Source organism: Mus caroli, unplaced genomic scaffold (assembly GCF_978045245.1).
Source record: "Mus caroli unplaced genomic scaffold, Mus_caroli_1 scaffold_3, whole genome shotgun sequence".
NCBI classification, from domain to species: Eukaryota; Metazoa; Chordata; class Mammalia; order Rodentia; family Muridae; genus Mus; species Mus caroli.
In genome coordinates this window covers 127812473-127829808 of record NW_028227258.1, presented here as the reverse complement: position 1 = coordinate 127829808, position 17336 = coordinate 127812473, and the positions used below count along the sequence as shown (strand labels likewise).

Sequence of the window (17336 nt, the reverse complement as noted above, 5' to 3'; positions counted from 1 at the left end):
TAGTTAGTACAGCCTTGGGCATGGGAGCTGGATTAGCTCTCCATGCTTGAAGCATTCCCTGTCTCCTGCTTCTCTCTATCTATTTTTGGGTAGACAAGAAAACCCTCTATACACACTGGCTCTGGCAGGTTTGGCTGTCCTGTGAGGCATTTGTCATCAGAGTCAGTATCTGTTGATCAGCTGCCGGAGCAGGGAATCAGCACCTGGTGTCATGACCTCTACACAGGATGTGCTTGGAGAGGGTCCTTGTGAACCCAGCAATTCATTAATATTAATTTGAGGGCTTTCCGTTTTGTTTGGTTTGGAGTCAGGTTCTCATGTAGCCCAGGCCAGCCTTTCATTGGCTGTTTTGAGATTGACCCTGAACCCCCACATCTTGCTGCTTCTTATCCCAAGTGTTTGGAATACAGGTGTGCTCTACCCTGGCTAGCATCTTATTTTCTGATAGATCAGATGTGGTTGTGGTAGGGAGGTGGTCCTGCACCTGTTTTTTCTACTGTGCTATCCTAAAGTGCAGGCTTGTCTTCAGCTCTGTGATTGCTCTTACATCCCAGCTCCATTTCTTAGCTGACAGCATTCCACATGACACCGTGTATTTTGCAGACAGAACATATTAGCTGGGATGGTACTGATTGGTGCCCCTACTCTGGGCCTCTCTGGTTCTTTTAGCTGTGAAAGGGGACTTTCCTGTTGTTTCCCAGATCCTCCCATCGCTGATAACTTTGTCTCTTCATCCTTATAAGCCCGTTCATTCAACAGGAGTGGGTGATAGTTTGTGTTTGAAGAGAAACCCTCTCCCCACCCTGTCAAGATAAACTTACCATATTGAGAATGAACACTGAGCCAGACATGATAGCGATATCTGCGTCTAACCTGGCAAGATGACTTGACTCCAAGAGTTGGCCACTCACAGGGTGGCTCTAAATATCAAGTGAAAAAAAGGCAGTGTGTGAGGTTCTGTTCTGTAACATTTTAGCTGTCTTATTTTCGGTCTCTTCTCTCCTCTCACTCTGATGATAGGCACTGGAGACCTTACCACTACTAATATGCAAATTATACAAAGAAACCCACAAGACATAGTATCCCAACACCACAGACTAGGGAGGCTCAAACCAAGCCAGGTCTGTGTTGTGGCCTCACACGCTGGCAGAGGCTCTTCATTCAATGGTGGCTCTGGCTGCCCCATGTGGGGAACAAGTGTCTGCACTTCTCACAGCTGAGAGAAGACCCTGGAAATGACACATTTTACACCTCTCAGCCGAGCATCAGAGCTCAAAAGCACTTCACTCCCGTCCCTCTGGGACAGAGAATCTGTTTGCAGTAATCACTGGCAGTGTTGACAGAATGTTCGAAACCATCTGCTCAAGGGCAAGTGTTAACTCTATCACGTCCTAATATTTTAAGCCCACTGATCCCCGGGCCCAGGAGACCTCCTGATGGAACTCTCTTTGGGCTGCATGTCAGCCTGCTGTCAGTTATTATCCCACCGCAGCAAGGCCTGATGCACCAGCCAAGGCTCATCGAGGAGAGGCCTGTGATGAGAAGTGTCGCATCTGGCTGTGCCAGGCAGGTCCTGTCAGCTGCAATGCAGCCGAGGCCGTCTGAGGCTTGCAAGAGTGCTTCTGCAATATATATGCTTCTACCTTTAAGCTCATTTCTATATACAGGCTTCTTCCCTTGTTGGTAGAAGGCATGCATTATTAATAGGGGCTTGTATCCATGTGTGCATTTCTGCTATGCGCACATAAGTACTTACAGATGTGCCTATAGTCGTAGGTCACCAGACTGCCAGAACTACTTCATAAAACATAGAATTCAGCATACAGGTTTTCTGGGGCATTACTCTCACATTATGCTTGCCAGTGATAAGTTGTTTAATTATTTGCACTATTCACTTATTTAATATGCATCACTAGCACAGTTGACATGTGATATCTGAGAATTAAAAGCTTATAGAACAATTAGGGGAGACACACAATCTACAGTATAAACATTAGAAAGCCCAATGGGCTAAAGACTTTGTGTTTCCCGAGGAATCCATTTGACACTTCCTGTATCCCAGCCACTGGGAATGAAGCCTGCTGAGGGACCCCTCCCTGAGAGTGTCTCAGGCTCTCATCAGTGAGGCAGATGCTATTGGCCAGAATGGCTTCTGGAGCAGTGAAGGAGCTCCCGAGGTGAAACCCAGCACTGAGGAGCAAGTTCTCAGCTACAAGACCCCAGATTTTATATGATGCTTCAGGTTTTCATTTTTTTGTTGTTGTTGTTTTTATTTTTGTGGGAGACATCCTATGCCTGTTTCTGTTCTGGGCCTTTCTAGGTGTGTGGCAGGTAAAGCATGAGCAGAGACTGGCTACAGACTCTGCCCTAGCACTGTACTAATAGGCTTATGCCCCAAATATAACTGAGAACAACTGAGTCAGTCCATAGTCACTGGGGCGGATGATATGGCACCCTCCCCAGTGTGTAGGGAAGTGTGTGAGCTTGGGCCTCAACTTACACAAAAGACTCAAAGCTCATTCATACAGCTAGGCTGAATCAGTGCCAAAAGAACCATTAGCACTCACCCAGTTCTTGCAGGTCACAGAGCAGAGCAGTGGGACTGTGTGTCTTTGACTAGACCCCCCATGTTGTGTGTCTTCATCTAGACCCTCCTTGGGATGCTCCCTTCTCACTTACTGGTCAAGCATTTATTATGCCCAAGTCCTGTGCTACCAGAAGGAATGTGGAGAGTCAGCTTGGGGTACAGAGCAGTTCTGCATCCTTCACATATGCATGGTTTTGTGGAAAGTGGGAGAATGTGAAAGCACACCATCTGATGAACATGCACAACTAGCAACTTCTGGATGTACTAGTGAGTATACTCTGTGTGTGTGTGTGTGTGTGTGTGTGCGTGCATGCACGTGTACATGTGTGAGAGAGTACACTGTGTGCAAGTGTGTGTTCTGTGTGTGTGTGCACTCTGTGTGCATGTGTGTACACACAAGAGAAAGAGAGTGCACTGTGTGTGTGCATGAGAGAGTACATTGTGTATGTATGAATAGAGAGTGCACTGTGTGTGTGAGAGAGTCTTTTCTCTCTCTCTCTCTCTCTCTCTCTCTCTCTCTCTCTCTCTCTGTGTGTGTGTGTGTGTGTGTGTGTGTTATTCTATACTCAGAATTCCTAGGAGAGGCTGCCAGGCTACATCATCATGTGGTGAAGGTTCTGAAGTCTTTCAAAGAGAAGGTGAAGTCCTCTCTTGGAGAAGATAGAGAATGAAGCTTGTCCTGTTTAACATCGAAGACTTAGAAGTCAAGCATCTCACCTGGCAGATAGCAGAAAGTGTTCTGTTTTAACAGCTTCTTCTGAAGATTACTTCCTAGACAGCTTGGCTTTCGAATCTGGCTCCTTTCTTGTCTCTGTGATATAGTTAATCCGTGCCGTCCAGATGACATTGTACGTTGCTGCTCAGTGCCCAATATTTCCTTTTTTAACTCATACTGTGGTCTATGACTTTCTGTTGTCTTATCATAAAGGAGAGGTAGACAGAAATCAGAGACTGGTCTAATAACACATAAACATGCAAATAGATGAGTCCAATTCCTGGTGACCAAAAGCTCTTAAACTCTCTGGACCTCTGCAGTCAGGTGCACCAGGGTCCAGAGCTTCAATTTCTATCTAGACAGGAGCAGTCCATTCTCAGGGACACTAAAGACCAAGACAGCATGGAAGACATACCACTGTGTTATCCAGAATATCTCACATGCACAGACATTGTCAGTTCCCACGTCTGCTTTCCACCCTCCATCCTGTTTACTTCCTTGCTTACTACTATCTGTAAAGGGAATGATATTCTTAGCTTTGGGCCACATGAAAGAGAGTAGAAAATAATGGCATCTTCATTGAAAATTACTTGGACATAGACTTTCGTAATTACTATTATTTATTGTATTTATTTGGGTGATTGTGATCTTCTTGTTTGTGTTACTTAATTCGAGGTCACACACACACACACAAATTCCTACATTACAGTTAATAGATATGGGACCAGTGAAAATGGATAAAGGCATTTGCTGGCAAGGCTGATGACCTGAGTTTGAGCCCCACAAGCCTTGTAAAGGTGGAAAGAGAGAACTGACTTCAGCAAGTTGTCCTCTGACCTCCACACACATTCTGTGTCGTGGTATGCATCCTTCCCTGTGCACATAAACAAATGTAAAAAGATTATTAAAATGAATAGGATATCACAACTGTTTGCTGGTTAAATATTTCTATAGGTAAGATTTTTAACATGTGCCTGTGCCTTGGAGGTTGGCATTTCAAGTTCTCCTGCACTGTGTGGAGCTGGACCTATAACACCCTCCCTTCCCATGCTCCCTTTAATCCCTCCAGACTCTTGCATGATAGTGGAAATGAATCTCTGTCCCAGGTGCTGAAAGGACAGACCAATGCTATCCAGAATCAATCATTTCAGTGTACACTCTCACACAGTTAGTGACTGTCTTAGGATATAATTTATATATTTAAAAAAAACTCCCTAAAATATATTATTAAAATTAAAGAGGATATAAATACCAAACACCTAGTAATTCCTAATAAACTGCATAGCTACTGTGGATGAAACGGACCGTTGTTATCTGGCTTTTCAGCTTCATCTCTGGGGTAAAGTGCAACTCCTCAAGTGTGGTTTTGTTCTTCCCTTCAGGTAACACCAATAACGAAGAGGCTTTGTTTGTTCTATAATCAGTGGCTTCTAAAAGTTCATCCTGTTTGGCTTTCACAAAAGCTTTCAGGAATGTTGAGTTACTATTAGTTCTTACTCAGGACATCCAAGTTGGCTAGGAGTCATCTTTCCTGGGGTGGCCTCAGATGGCGGGAAGACAGAAGCAACTCACCTGTGAGGTGTGGAGCATAAGGAGAGCAAGTCCTGACACTCAGGAGGAGTCCTGGGTACCATGTATACATCTCTGGTCATGGTTTTACCTTTGGGGAAAAGGCTATAGTAGGGCGAGAAAGCTGGCAGGAATGTGGATTGAGAGGTACCTTCTGATTTTCTGAGGGCTGTGATGGAGAAGAAAAAGTGACTTAAGTTCCCCCTTAGGGACATTTAGGTGGGTTGCAAGCTGTGGGCTTCTCTAAGTAAGCCTTGTCTCTTGCTTTTGCCTTGCTGAGCCCTTTCCGTGTGTGGCTCCGTCCGGCCAGCTGCTTCTGTGAACTCCCCTCTGTCATGTCCCGTCCCCCATGGCTGCTCAAACAGGGTCCCCCTGAGCTCTCTTCCTCTCCAGCTGCATCTGTGCTTCTCCCCTGCTGATCCATCCACTTCCTCAGCTCAGGGACAGTGCGAGGGAATGATTCCAGCAGCTAAACAGCTTTTATGCAGAGAGAATATTTAAATATTCCCAGTTTGCATGATTCACTTCACCTCACGCTATGATCAGAGGTTAATGGAGACAGTTTGGGCCTTCTGTTAGTAGAGACCGGAAGACTTTTCAGAAATGAAGGACATGCTCTTTTAACATTCCCCCCACCCCCAATTGTGAATTTTCATACAGGAGAACATTTTATTCTACAGATTCATCTTTAGAGATGGTCACCGTATGTTCCAGCTTGCCTTTGACTTCGGCTTCAGCCAAGCTAAAAGCTGGTTTGACAATTATTACCTCTACTGGATAGAATTTTATAATGGGCATTATGTTCTCTGTGTTTATATCACTAAAAATATTTTGCTATGTAGATGGTATTTTATAGTGCTTAATGGCTACTTTGCTTTTTTGGGAAGCATTAATATACATTTAAGGCATGAAACACTGCAAAATGACCTTCCAGGCAGGCTTGTCCACAGGATGACCACAATTGTAGAGTCCCTAACCCATGCATAACACCAGGCAAGCCTTAATTTACATGTGTTTATATGTCTATTTATATAGATGTGTTTCAAGCATCACTCCATATATACATCTCCTTTGACTGTGTACGTTTCCTCATTCTTCAATGTTTCCTTAGTCCCTCTTCTCATTCTTCATCCCTTCCTTGCTTTCTCCCCCTCTCTCTCTCCCCTTTAAAAAAATTCCTTCTTTTCTCTCTTTCTGTCCTTCCCATGAGGCTATTTTGAAGTACTTTATTGTGACTCATAGGCTCATGGTCTGCACATCAGTGGTCCAACTTGCTTCATGGTAGCACTCCACTCATCTTTACGTGTGTCAAGACCTACAGATTGCTGGCATCACTCAGCTTTTGTATTCTTATTTGTTTTTGCATGTCCTACAACTTCTTATAGAACATATAAGTAGTGCGTTTTTATAGTACCTTTGTTCAACTGGCAAGGCTTGAATTTTTTTCATTTGATAATTTTACATTTATAAACTACCTGTATGCTACTTATTCCATGGACTCAGCAATCAATCATACGATCTATTCTTTGCAACACAGTAGATATTGGAAGCAGGAACTCAAACAGTATATGCTAATCAAGTGATTATTTTTGTGCTCAGTGTTTTTCTGAGAAGGGGGAGGGGGGCATAAGAATGCAAAGTCAAATGGCATGGTTTCTGGATTCAAGGAAGTTCAAGAAGTTTGTCTAAGAAGCAAGTAATTGGTGTGTAGAGAGTGTGTGTCCCAATGTAGCAGATTAAATGGAAATATGTGTAAGGCTACATGACATCACATCAAATGGAGATGATTAACCAGCAATTCGGCAAAGAAAGCTGCTATCATGGAGAATCACAGATGAGCTTTTATCAGTTGCTTGTTTTCTTGCCTGTTATCTTGGATTGTTCACCAAAGTGACTGTGTGGCTTTGGTTTCCTTTAACATCATCAACTTTGGGATGCCATGGTATACAGTATCATTTACGTGGTTGAGTCTGCACCGAGGAAGGGGGATTTATAGAGCTTAAGGCAAGTGGAATAGAACATAACCAGCCATGCTGAGAGAGTCCAATCGTGAATGCACATTATCTTTGAAGTTAACCTCTTGTGCCTGCTCATCATCACTCTTACACGCTTCTTGCAGGAAGTCTTTGGAATAGCCTCATGGGAAGGTGTCTCGGAACAAAGAGAGAATAATTCAACTCTTCCCTCTACATTGTGGGCAGCAGAAACCCTGGCCATTTTTTTTTGTGTTTTTCATCAAGATCTCTCAGAATGGCAGCAATGCAGAACGGTCTTAGATTTGGGAAGCAGAGGTTTCCTGGTTCTGTCTCTGCTGGTTCAGACAGTTTACTTTTGGACTTTTCATAATCATTCAATAGCTGCTGCAGTCAGTATTCGGCTGGTTGGTTGGTCTTAGCATTCTTCAGGAAACACCTCACATTCCTACTTCTCCTTCCGTCTTCCTTTCTCAACTGTGATTGTGTTTGCCCGTGAGCTGCTTGGAGGACAGGATTCTGTTCTGCTCATCCTTGTATTCATACATGTCTAACACTTGGTTGGCACCCAATGGCTCACAACAAACACTTACTTGTGAAGGAAGCAAACCCTTCCTGTCTTTGGGATTACCTTAAGTATCCCAGGGCACCACCATGCTCTGTCTCTGCCCAGACTTACACCCTACAAGACAGCGGCTGTCGCTGGGTGTCAGGAAGTCCACCAGGGGGCACTGTCTTGTAAGAGGCTCTTCAGCAGTTTTTTTCTTTTCTTTTCTTTTTTTTTTTTTTTTTTTTTTTTTTACTTTTTATTAGGTATTTTCCTCATTTACATTTCCAATGCTATCCCAAAAGTCCCCCATACCCTCCCACCCACCCCCCTACCCACCCACTCCCACTTTTTGGCCCTGGCGTTCCCCTGTACTGGGGCATATAAAGTTTGCATTCCAATGGGCCTCTCTTTCCAGTGATGGCCGACTAGGCCATCTTTTGATACATATGCAGCTAGAGTCAGCTCCGGGGTACTGGTTAGTTCATAAGGTTGCACCTACAGGGTTGCAGATCTCTTTAGCTCCTTGGATACTTTCTCTAGCTCCTCTATTGGGGGTCCTGTGATCCATCCAATAGCTGACTGTGAGCATCCACGTATGTGTTTGCTAGGCCCCGGCATAGTCTCACAAGAGACAGCTATATCAGGGTCCTTTCAGCCAACGCTTGCTAGTGTATGCAATGGTGTCATCGTTTGGAGGCTAATTTTGGGATGGATCCCTGGATATGGCAGTCTCTAGATGGTCCATCCTTTTGTTTCAGCTCCAAACTTTGTCTCTGTAACTCCTTCCATGGGTGTTTGTTTCCAATTCTAAGAAGGGGCAAAGTGTCCACACTTTGGTCTTCGTTCTTCTTCAGTTTTATGTGTTTTGCAAATTGTATCTTATATCTCGCTATACTAAGTTTCAATACCAAGATAGATGCCCAAACTTCATCATCCACTCCCAGCTTCAAGTTCTTAATGGATACTGCTAATATATAATAATTATAGGAAGTTTTGATTAGAGGACAACTGTAGATGTAAGTTAAGACACATCACCCCAGATAACAAATATGAATTTGATAGTGAAAAGCAAATCCTAGATGATGGCACCCAGATGGGTCAGGGTGGTCCCTTCATACTTCCTTTATGTCTATTTCCTGATGGCCAGAATGGGAAGAAATAGAGTTTTCTTTAGGTCTTAAAAGTCTCACATGTGCACTTTCAAAATAAAAGCCTTAAAATGTAACCACAGAAGTTACAGGCTGAACACCTTCATTCCAAGTCCAAAGGGAACCGTAATGGAAATTTGTTTTGAAAGTGGCAATGGCATACATCCTGCTTGGTGTGTGTGTGTGTGTTTATATGTGTGTATATGTGTGTGTATGTGTGTGTGTGTGTGTGTGTGTGTGTGTATGTATGAAGGGTGTTGCATGTTTCATAGGTCCGTGGTTGTGTGGTTTGTCCATGTCTGTTTGCAAGAGTGGAAGCCAGAACTTGGTGGATGCTGAGTGTCTTCCTTTAGCACACTTTACTTTTTGAGGCAGAATCTCTCATTGAACCCAGAGCTGAAAAGCCAGAACCAATTGGTCTAGACTGGCTCTCGAGACTCTCCGTACTCCTTGTTTTCTGCCCTGGGATCACAGGTGCACACTGGTGTGCCTAGCCTTTTGTGTGGGTGTTTGGAATCTGAACTCAGGCTCTCATGTTTGCATAGGATCATCACCTCACAGACTGCACCATCTCGACAACCCTGGTACTAGTTTTGAATGTTATAAAAGCTACCTTATAGGACATTCCTTTTTCTTTAATCTTTTTAGTTGTACCTATCTTTGGGTGGAAGTAAATGATTCTCTGAGATCTCCCATCAAATGATATGAGTTTGCAAATGTCCTCAAATTACATGTCAGTCAACAATGAGCTACACATGAAAGCAAAGCTATCTCCATGGTCAGGGACCTTCCAAGTGCAAACCAAGTAGAGCCCACAGCAAGTTTCCTAGGATGCTGCAAAACAAGAGAGGCCAGCACAGAGGGCACATCTTTGCCTAAGTTTAAAATCCTGAGCTCAGAATGATGAAAAGGTGGGTCCCAGGAGGCCCCAACTATGGTGAACAAACAGAGTATAAATAAGGACCCTCAGAGACTCCTTGCAAGAATCCTTGTGGCAATCTGTTAGTAAACTCGATTTCACATTATGCTTAAAGATTTTCTTTTAAGTGGGCTTTTTTTTGTGGCAGGCTTCAGAGTCATCTGTGAAGTGTTTAATTAAGCTCAGTCTGATTAAAAATGTAGCTTAAATATCTGTTGATTTTGTGGCAAGCTGTGGATGTTAATTGTCTTGATTGGTTTTATTTTCTATTCCCAGGACAACAGGGTCTTACGTGCACCACTGTGGTAAAGGAAGGAGCAAAAGCATAATTTCCATAAAGAAACATGTATTTCTCAAGTTAGCCAGATGGTAAAAGACCACATCCGTGAGACGCAGTCAGTCTGAAGGAGAAAACTGGAAAGCCTAGGAAAGAAGCCCAAGACTTTGCCCACCACAACTCACATCTATAAATGTGTGACCCGGCTTGGATAAACTGTAATTTGGGCTCCAGAGCCCATCTCTCTGGCTTCTTACATAACAACCCTGGCATCTGTGTATCTGTTAACGCCACCACTTAAACATTATCTTTCACTCTCCTGAGGGCTTTAAAACTTTCAACAAGGGGAGAAACATTTTTCTTCACCTGTCTGATGTGGCAGATTATTTATGGGGCCAATGTGTTGACACAGTATAAACTGTAAAAAATGAGGCCTAATAAGGTTAATTGTCATTTGAACCTGCCTCTGTGGGCTGCAATCTGCAGGCTTTGATTGCTTCTCTGGGAAAAACTCTGCCCAGATGGCGAAGTCCTCCAGGCCCTGACCCACAAGAGGCCTGGGGAGATGGGGAACAAGGTGCTTCTCGCAGACTAATTAATTTACGGCTGTAGCACCTGTTCCAGAATAGATAGGGCTGGAAGAGAGCGCAGTCCCTGGGCACGGTGGCGAGCTCACGGGTAAATGGATTTCAGCTGATTGTATTAAGCTGACGCTTTGATCATCGAAAGGCGTTAAAATGGAAATATGTCCCCCCACCCCCTGGCTGTTGGCTTCTGAGTGTGGTTTGTATTATTATTATAAATGTTGGCAGGAGAAAAGACTGTTTTTGATTACAGCATATCCCACTTTAAAATGCACAGTGTATTTGCCTATTTCTTTCTGCAGCCCAGAATGTGTGTTGTCATTACGTCGCACCTTTTAAACAATTCCGCTTTCTTGTTTCCATTTTATTCCAGCCAAATTACTGGCTGGAAATCAGACCCCAGCACAGATTCCTTTTAGCTGGAACATTTTATTACGCACTCACACCTTTAATTCGATGTGTGTAATTAGGCTTTAATCAGCTGAACACTATTTGCGGGGGTCGGGGGGGAATATCAGACACTTCTGTAAATGGGATTCTGGTGAAGTCGCGCTAGTAAGCTTCGAGGGCTAGTGAGCTCCGTGAATCAATCTTGTGTAAACAAGGCTGGGTAGTAAATGGATTTACAGTGTGAGGCTTTCTGCACTGTTTCACTTTATTACCCCTTTGATTCCCAAAAGGATTAGAGGTGATTTTTTTTTTCATTCCTTTAGATGCCATAAAACTGTTTCCCCTTCCAAATTAACACTATGATCTCGCAGGTCATGTGTTTGGCAAGCATGAGGAATTTATAAGACCACATGCTCTGTGCTGCCCAGGAATGGCTATAAGGGTGCCGTGCCCTGACAGTGGCTTTCACGGAGGTTCTGAAAGGTTAGTGTATTGAAAACAAAAATACTCTTGGTCACTCAGGACACAGGCAGCCGAATGCTAATGCCTCTGCCTGCTTCCTGACAATCTGAAGTGATTTTATTATTGAGTGAGCACTTGCAGCACTTCTTGACCTATGGGTCGTGACCCTTGTGTGTGTGTGTGGGGGGGGGAGGTCAAATGACCTTTACCCAGGGGTCACATATCAGATATTTGCATTACTACTCATGACAGTAGTAAAATTACAGTTATGAAGTAGAAACAGAAACGAGTTTGTGGTTGAGGTCACCACAACACAAGGGACCGTATTCAAGGGCTACAGCATTAGGAAGGTTGAGAACCACTGCTCTAGAGCCTAGTGTCCTGCTGGACACAGATGGCTTGGTTCCTTTTCTTGGAGGGTGACATGGCACAAGAGAGAGCTCAACAAAGCCAGCATAGGAGCCTAAGTGTATTTGTCTCTGTGCCCCCACAGCCCTTGATACTGCCGCTCTGGGATGGAAATGGAAAATTTTCATGCTTGCTTCTCTTGGTTTTTCTCCCCCAAACTCCAAAAGCATTTTAATTTAAAATACAATTTGGCTTTAACCAATTTATTTATTTCATAAGGATTCTTTGTAAACACACACACACATACACACCACAAAAGCCCAAAAATATCAGAGTGAAATGATTTACTGTTTCCACTCCCACCTCTGGCTCACTGGCAACCTCTGAGAGATTTTAGTGTTTCTCTGTGAATTAAAGGATGCTCAGGTACCCATGGGATCTGTCCCTGTAAACGCCACATCCCTGGGGCGAGGGAGCAAATGCACCTGCCGTAATCCTCCCAGAGGTAAATTACTAGGCTCTAGGCTTTTCGCTCTGAATGATGAGAAATGCTGAGCTGCGCCCTCCATCCAGTGCAAGACTGAGGAGCACTTCCCCACAGCTCAGCTTGTTTCCTTGACGAGAAAGTCAAATGTTGTCTTATTACTGTTTTTTACTCTCATTTCTTTAAGTATAAGATAGGAGATTATTTTCAAATGATTACAGATCCCTCCATTTTTGTTCCACGTGAACAGTCTGTCCTTTCCTGACCAGCGTGCCACCCTCAGAGTGTAAGAGCCCTTGATGGTAGGAGGGACGCTGCCTCCGTCTGCCAGGCACGGTCCTGGTCCTTTAATGCTGTCCCTCATACCTGCCTCTCACGGACGGTGCCTCCACGCCTCTCCTTCATCACAGGCAGTTTGAATTTGAGGTCGCTTGACTCTTGGAAATCAGAAATGATAATATTGTTCAGAAAGGAGATAGTGTTGGCTCCTCTGTAACCGTGACTCCAGATGAAGCAGGAGAGGAAAACAAGGAGGCACAATTAAAGAGGGTGAAGGGACTTCAGAGATTTGAAAAGTGGGATGTTCTTATGATGAGACCTTGGAAGGAAAATAATACTTATATTTTTCAAAACCAATTTACCCTACCATAATTTCCTGCTTTTCTTCTGACATTATTATAGGTATATGTGTTAGAATAAAAATGTTCTTCCTATTTCTGCATTTTAGACATCACGACTTATGGCCACCAACAGAAGGGACTATAAGAGTCCCTGTTCATCACGATGGCCTGGGTGCTGGACAAAGTTTGTAACTGACTCCACTATGACTCATGTCTTTCAGTTAGTGGCTACATTTATATTTAGTTCCATAAAGATGACAAACCAGGGGTTAGTGACTACTTGCAGCGTTTAGGGTGTAGACAAGAGTGGCATTCTATCAGGGTAAAGCACATTAGTCATGTCCCTGAATCACCACATTATTATGATCTCTGCAATCATTAGAAAAACCATAGGCTCTGGAAACAAGCAGAAAGCGGGTAAACTTTGCCTGGCTTCTGCCTCTTGGTCACATATTAGTTAAGTTTGTGTCTCTGAAAGAGGGAACAGGAGACAACCTAGCTTCAGGAAAAAATTGATCATGAGTATGCATGTCATAGAGCAAATCTTAAAGTTGTCATATTTTTGATACTAGCTTGCTCACTAATGAGGGCTTATTAAACACTATCCAAATAGCACTGTGATTGATTTAAATTATGTGCAACTTGTATGTGCTTAGTATGTTGACATCTTCAGTAAACCAGTTTATGTCTTTCTGGGAAACTTTACCTGTGGTCCATCTCTCTAGGATACTTATCTGGCCCTTATTTAACGTTAGAATGCCTGGCTCTGCAGTGGCAGTGATGTTAGCCACAATAACGGGCCTCTCATATGCTTCACTAGAGCAAGTGGCTATCGGCCAACTTCCTGGTCCTCAGTCTTCATGACATTCATGTTTGCCCATGCTGTTCCTTCTGTTTGAAATGCTATTCATATCTTGACTGTTCATGTGGAAATATATATATACATCTCTCCTTATCTGCCAAGGAAATTGGGAGCTGAATTTTATCCTCAGCCATTTCTGCCGATGAGCAAGAATAATGAGAAGGAACACTGTTAAATTGGGTGTGACGAGGCAGGATTATACGGGAGGCAAGCGTGTTTATTTATTAGTTTTAAATGAATGACTTTCCATCACTTCAGTCAACATTTCTGATACGAATATTTTATGTGGAAAGATTGCTATTGTGTTGGTTAGTTTTGCAAATCAGAACCTATTTGCAAAACACCATCAGGCCAATATATCTTATCATGGTGTTTGCATTACCTCAGGTCTTACAAATTAGTTATTGTGACTGTAGGTCCCTATTAATGTGGAGTGACTGATTAATTTATTTACCTTGTGAGAATCCATATAGCAAAGTACCGATGTTCCATGACTAAGTATGAAGACATGGATTCGTGGTTTTAAAATACAACCTTCTATTGTGCTTCTTCCCTCACTCTGGGTTCTACATGGCCACAGATGTACCTGATAGAATCAGTTCTAAAATAACCATTTTACAGATTAGATCCCAAACCTACTTCGTTTATAAGAGCTCCTTCCTCCCTGACTGTATCCTCACCTGGGTCAGGGCACTGTGCTGGAACCTGTCACTCCTGGTAACTTGTCTTTCTCTCCCAATAAACAATGAACTGAAAATCAGATCCCACTAGCATCTCTTGAGTATGTAAGACTTCAAAACATAGTAGTCCATTCTGAAAGCAGATTGAGAGCGTCTGGGGAGGCGCCAGCCAAGCCTTCGTGAAAAGCCATTTAACAGAATACGTTAAGAGCTTCAGGGTGCTCATGAAAGCATACACCTGGCATTCCTTTTCCACGTTTCCGCAGTGAGTCACCAACAGGACACAAACATTGTGTCGCGCCCTGCTCCTGCCACTGTCACATCCAAAAGAAATAGGCTCAGAGGAACAGAAAAGCTGGGTCGTGGGAGAAGAGAGGAAAAAGAGGAGAAGGCACTATACACAGTTTCTCAGCTAAACCAGGGGCCTCCAACCGTGTTGTGGATGTAGAAGGGCTCAAATGTCCATACAGGTCAAAAGTAGCATGCTTTTCTTGTTACTGGGAGGCCGTTTAAACAATCTGTAATGTAAAAACTAAAAGCAACACAGAACAAAATAAAACATACCATATTCCAAACCTGAATTCATGATGGAGGCTACATGTATGAGGATGACTATATCATTCATCAGACATTTGTTAAATGGCGACCGTAGGGTTTGTGTTGCTGGGTACAGTCTTGGGTGGGCAGTGAGAAGATGTCTCACACCTTGGGCTAAGACTCAAAGCCATAGGTTTCTCAGGTACCCAGGATAAAAATGCAGGGCTTCACCGTTCTCAGGCTTGAAAGACTTAGTGTTAATTGCCATGGCAACTGGTATCCTTCATGGATGTACATGTCTCTACCCCAAGAAAATTTTAAGTTAAAAATAGAAAGGCTACAGAATCAAACCCCAATATGGAAATATGTTTGTAAAAAGGGTCTGTCTTCCTGAATTTACTGTCTTACCTGTTGAGCTTAACTAGCTCTGAGCCCATTTATCTAAAAATCAATATTGATCTATTATAGCCTTGTAATTTCAATGTAAATGCATAAAATTGTTAACTTGCTTTGTTAAATTGAGTAATTGAATAGATATATTGAATTAGGTTGAAAATCTTAATTTGAATCCTTTCTATAAGTTTATATTAGTAACCCCAACAAATCATATAAACATTGCATTTTTTGCTTTTTCAGTTTTGCTAATTAAGTCCATTGAAATACTTTAAAATGTTTAAGGCGTACATGTTGTTTTAAATATCTGAATGTGCTTAGGAATCTGTAAGTGGGATCAGACACTACTCCAAACCCTGAGAAACAATTTGAAAACTATCAAACTTATAAATAAAGTTATGAATTTCTCATGGTCAATTTAGAAGGATAGAGGGAAACTAAAATTTTAAATTTCTAATTTTTATATCAAAAACAAAGTTTGAAACAAAAAAGCAAGCTTCCAGATAAGTATTTTTTCCATTTAGAAGCTGAATTGAGGATAATTAAATACATCAACAGGTGGAAAACTAGATTAAAAATGATTCAGGACAACAATATCAGTGTTTAAAATTAAAATTTAAAACAAGCTGCACTGGTGGGACAGAGAAACTGTTTATAATAATAAGATCCACTGTGCACAAACAGTGGCATAGAAATAAGTCACTAAACAAAAAGTCAAGGAGAACAGAACCAAGAAACGTGTGAATTCAGCGCCTTCCACCAACAGCAAAAGCTATCGCAAAGCCTTAAATACATCATCATTGTCCTGCTATGAGCCATCACATGACAACTGTACTTCTTAACTTCAAAGAAGCTTGCTAAGCAACCGTAAATACCTATGTCATAGTGCATCTGATGCAACCAACACTCCAGCCCTCCTCACCTAGCAATAGGGCCCCCTGGGGGTCTGCTACACCCTAGGGACAGAGTAGCTGATGGGACCACCCCATGCCCACATGCCCAGACCTGAACTGCTGACGTGGGTCCCACAGCATCACCCTACACCCCAGCCAGCTTGCTGGTCATAGCCTGTAGTTGATGGCCCATTACCTTGTGACCCTACAGAATGGTCTTCAGCTTTGGCAGTTTTTGTCCGACTTTGGAAAAGTTACCTCATCTCTGGGAACATCAGTTTACTCATTCGTGAGATAGGGATAATAAGGACCACTAGCTTCCAGAGCAGTCAGAAGAGCGAGTCTAATAAAGCTTGAGAAGGCTCAGCTCAGAGCACCAGTCTGCCTAGACAGGAGGAGGCTATTGTGTTTGGAATGACACAATAGCAAAAAGATGCCCTCTGCACACCTTTCCTCTCCTTTTTTTGATTGTCTTCTAGAAGGGCTTACTATGAGCGGGCTCAGCAGACACTGGGCACTTATTTCTCTACATGTCTTGGTAATGCCAAGCCCCAAAGTTCTGGGGGAAGTGGTGTCAATCTAATATACTTGGCTAGGATGCTGTCTCCTCCCTTTATCTCTTCTCTCAGACTTCCTGCCATCCACTAGCTCACCTTGCTCACTCTGTGCCATTGTCCCAGGTAACTGAAGAACTTTTGCGGAACCCTAGTCATGCCTAAATGTAGAAATGGTTTATAGCCAGATGCTGGTCCCCACTGGGTCATTCCTGCGCCATTTACTTTGTATATGAGTTATGACTGACTGAAGTGAAGTCTGTATACAGTTTGTAGCCAAACCAAAACCAACCATTGCATTTGTAGGAAACAGCATAACACACATCTTCAGAGTCCTGTGTTTGCATGTAGACTATCCCTCTCCCCAAGACCTGGTAATCCTGTTATAACCCACAGAACCCAGAACCCATGCAAGACACACAGAAACCCTCAGAGAGCCAAAACCCTGCTGGAACTCTCAAAAGATAGGTTTCAATGAAAGGTTCTTTGCTTCTCCCCAGCCAACCCCCTAAAACCTCATGCTATGCCTTACATTGGCTATTTAATATAAAGCAACAAATTGGGCAGGGTGGGGATGCATCTTCAGCTCTCCCCCAGTTGCTTTCTGTGCAGGTGGATAGTTCAGGCGTGGCCTCTCCCCAGCCCATCTGGTGGTTGTTTAGCTCTATTGATGTTTAGGATCCGTCTCTCTGCGTAACCACATACCAGACAATGAGCAATTGAACTTGATGTTTGCCTTCTAAAAAGGTGTAATCTCCGCCTGAAGTGTGGGAGGCTTCACGGGACTTTTT

At 43.1% G+C, this 17336-nt stretch overlaps 1 protein-coding gene and 1 long non-coding RNA gene across 16 annotated transcripts in view; one reads left to right on the top strand and one right to left on the bottom strand.

Moving 5' to 3' along the window:
* Positions 1 to 17336, top strand: part of LOC115030650 (uncharacterized) — a 614991-nt gene that overhangs the window by 229752 nt on the left and 367903 nt on the right. The window lies entirely within an intron of this gene.
* Positions 1 to 17336, bottom strand: part of LOC115030651 (uncharacterized) — a 71580-nt gene that overhangs the window by 25946 nt on the left and 28298 nt on the right. The window contains exons 2-3 of the mRNA XM_085835350.1: positions 3305 to 3503; positions 822 to 920 (exon numbers count right to left, since the gene is read on the bottom strand). Of these exons, the coding sequence (XP_085691476.1) occupies positions 822 to 920; positions 3305 to 3434 (229 nt within the window). The 5' untranslated portion in view covers positions 3435 to 3503. The remainder of the gene's footprint in view (positions 1 to 821; positions 921 to 3304; positions 3504 to 17336) is intronic.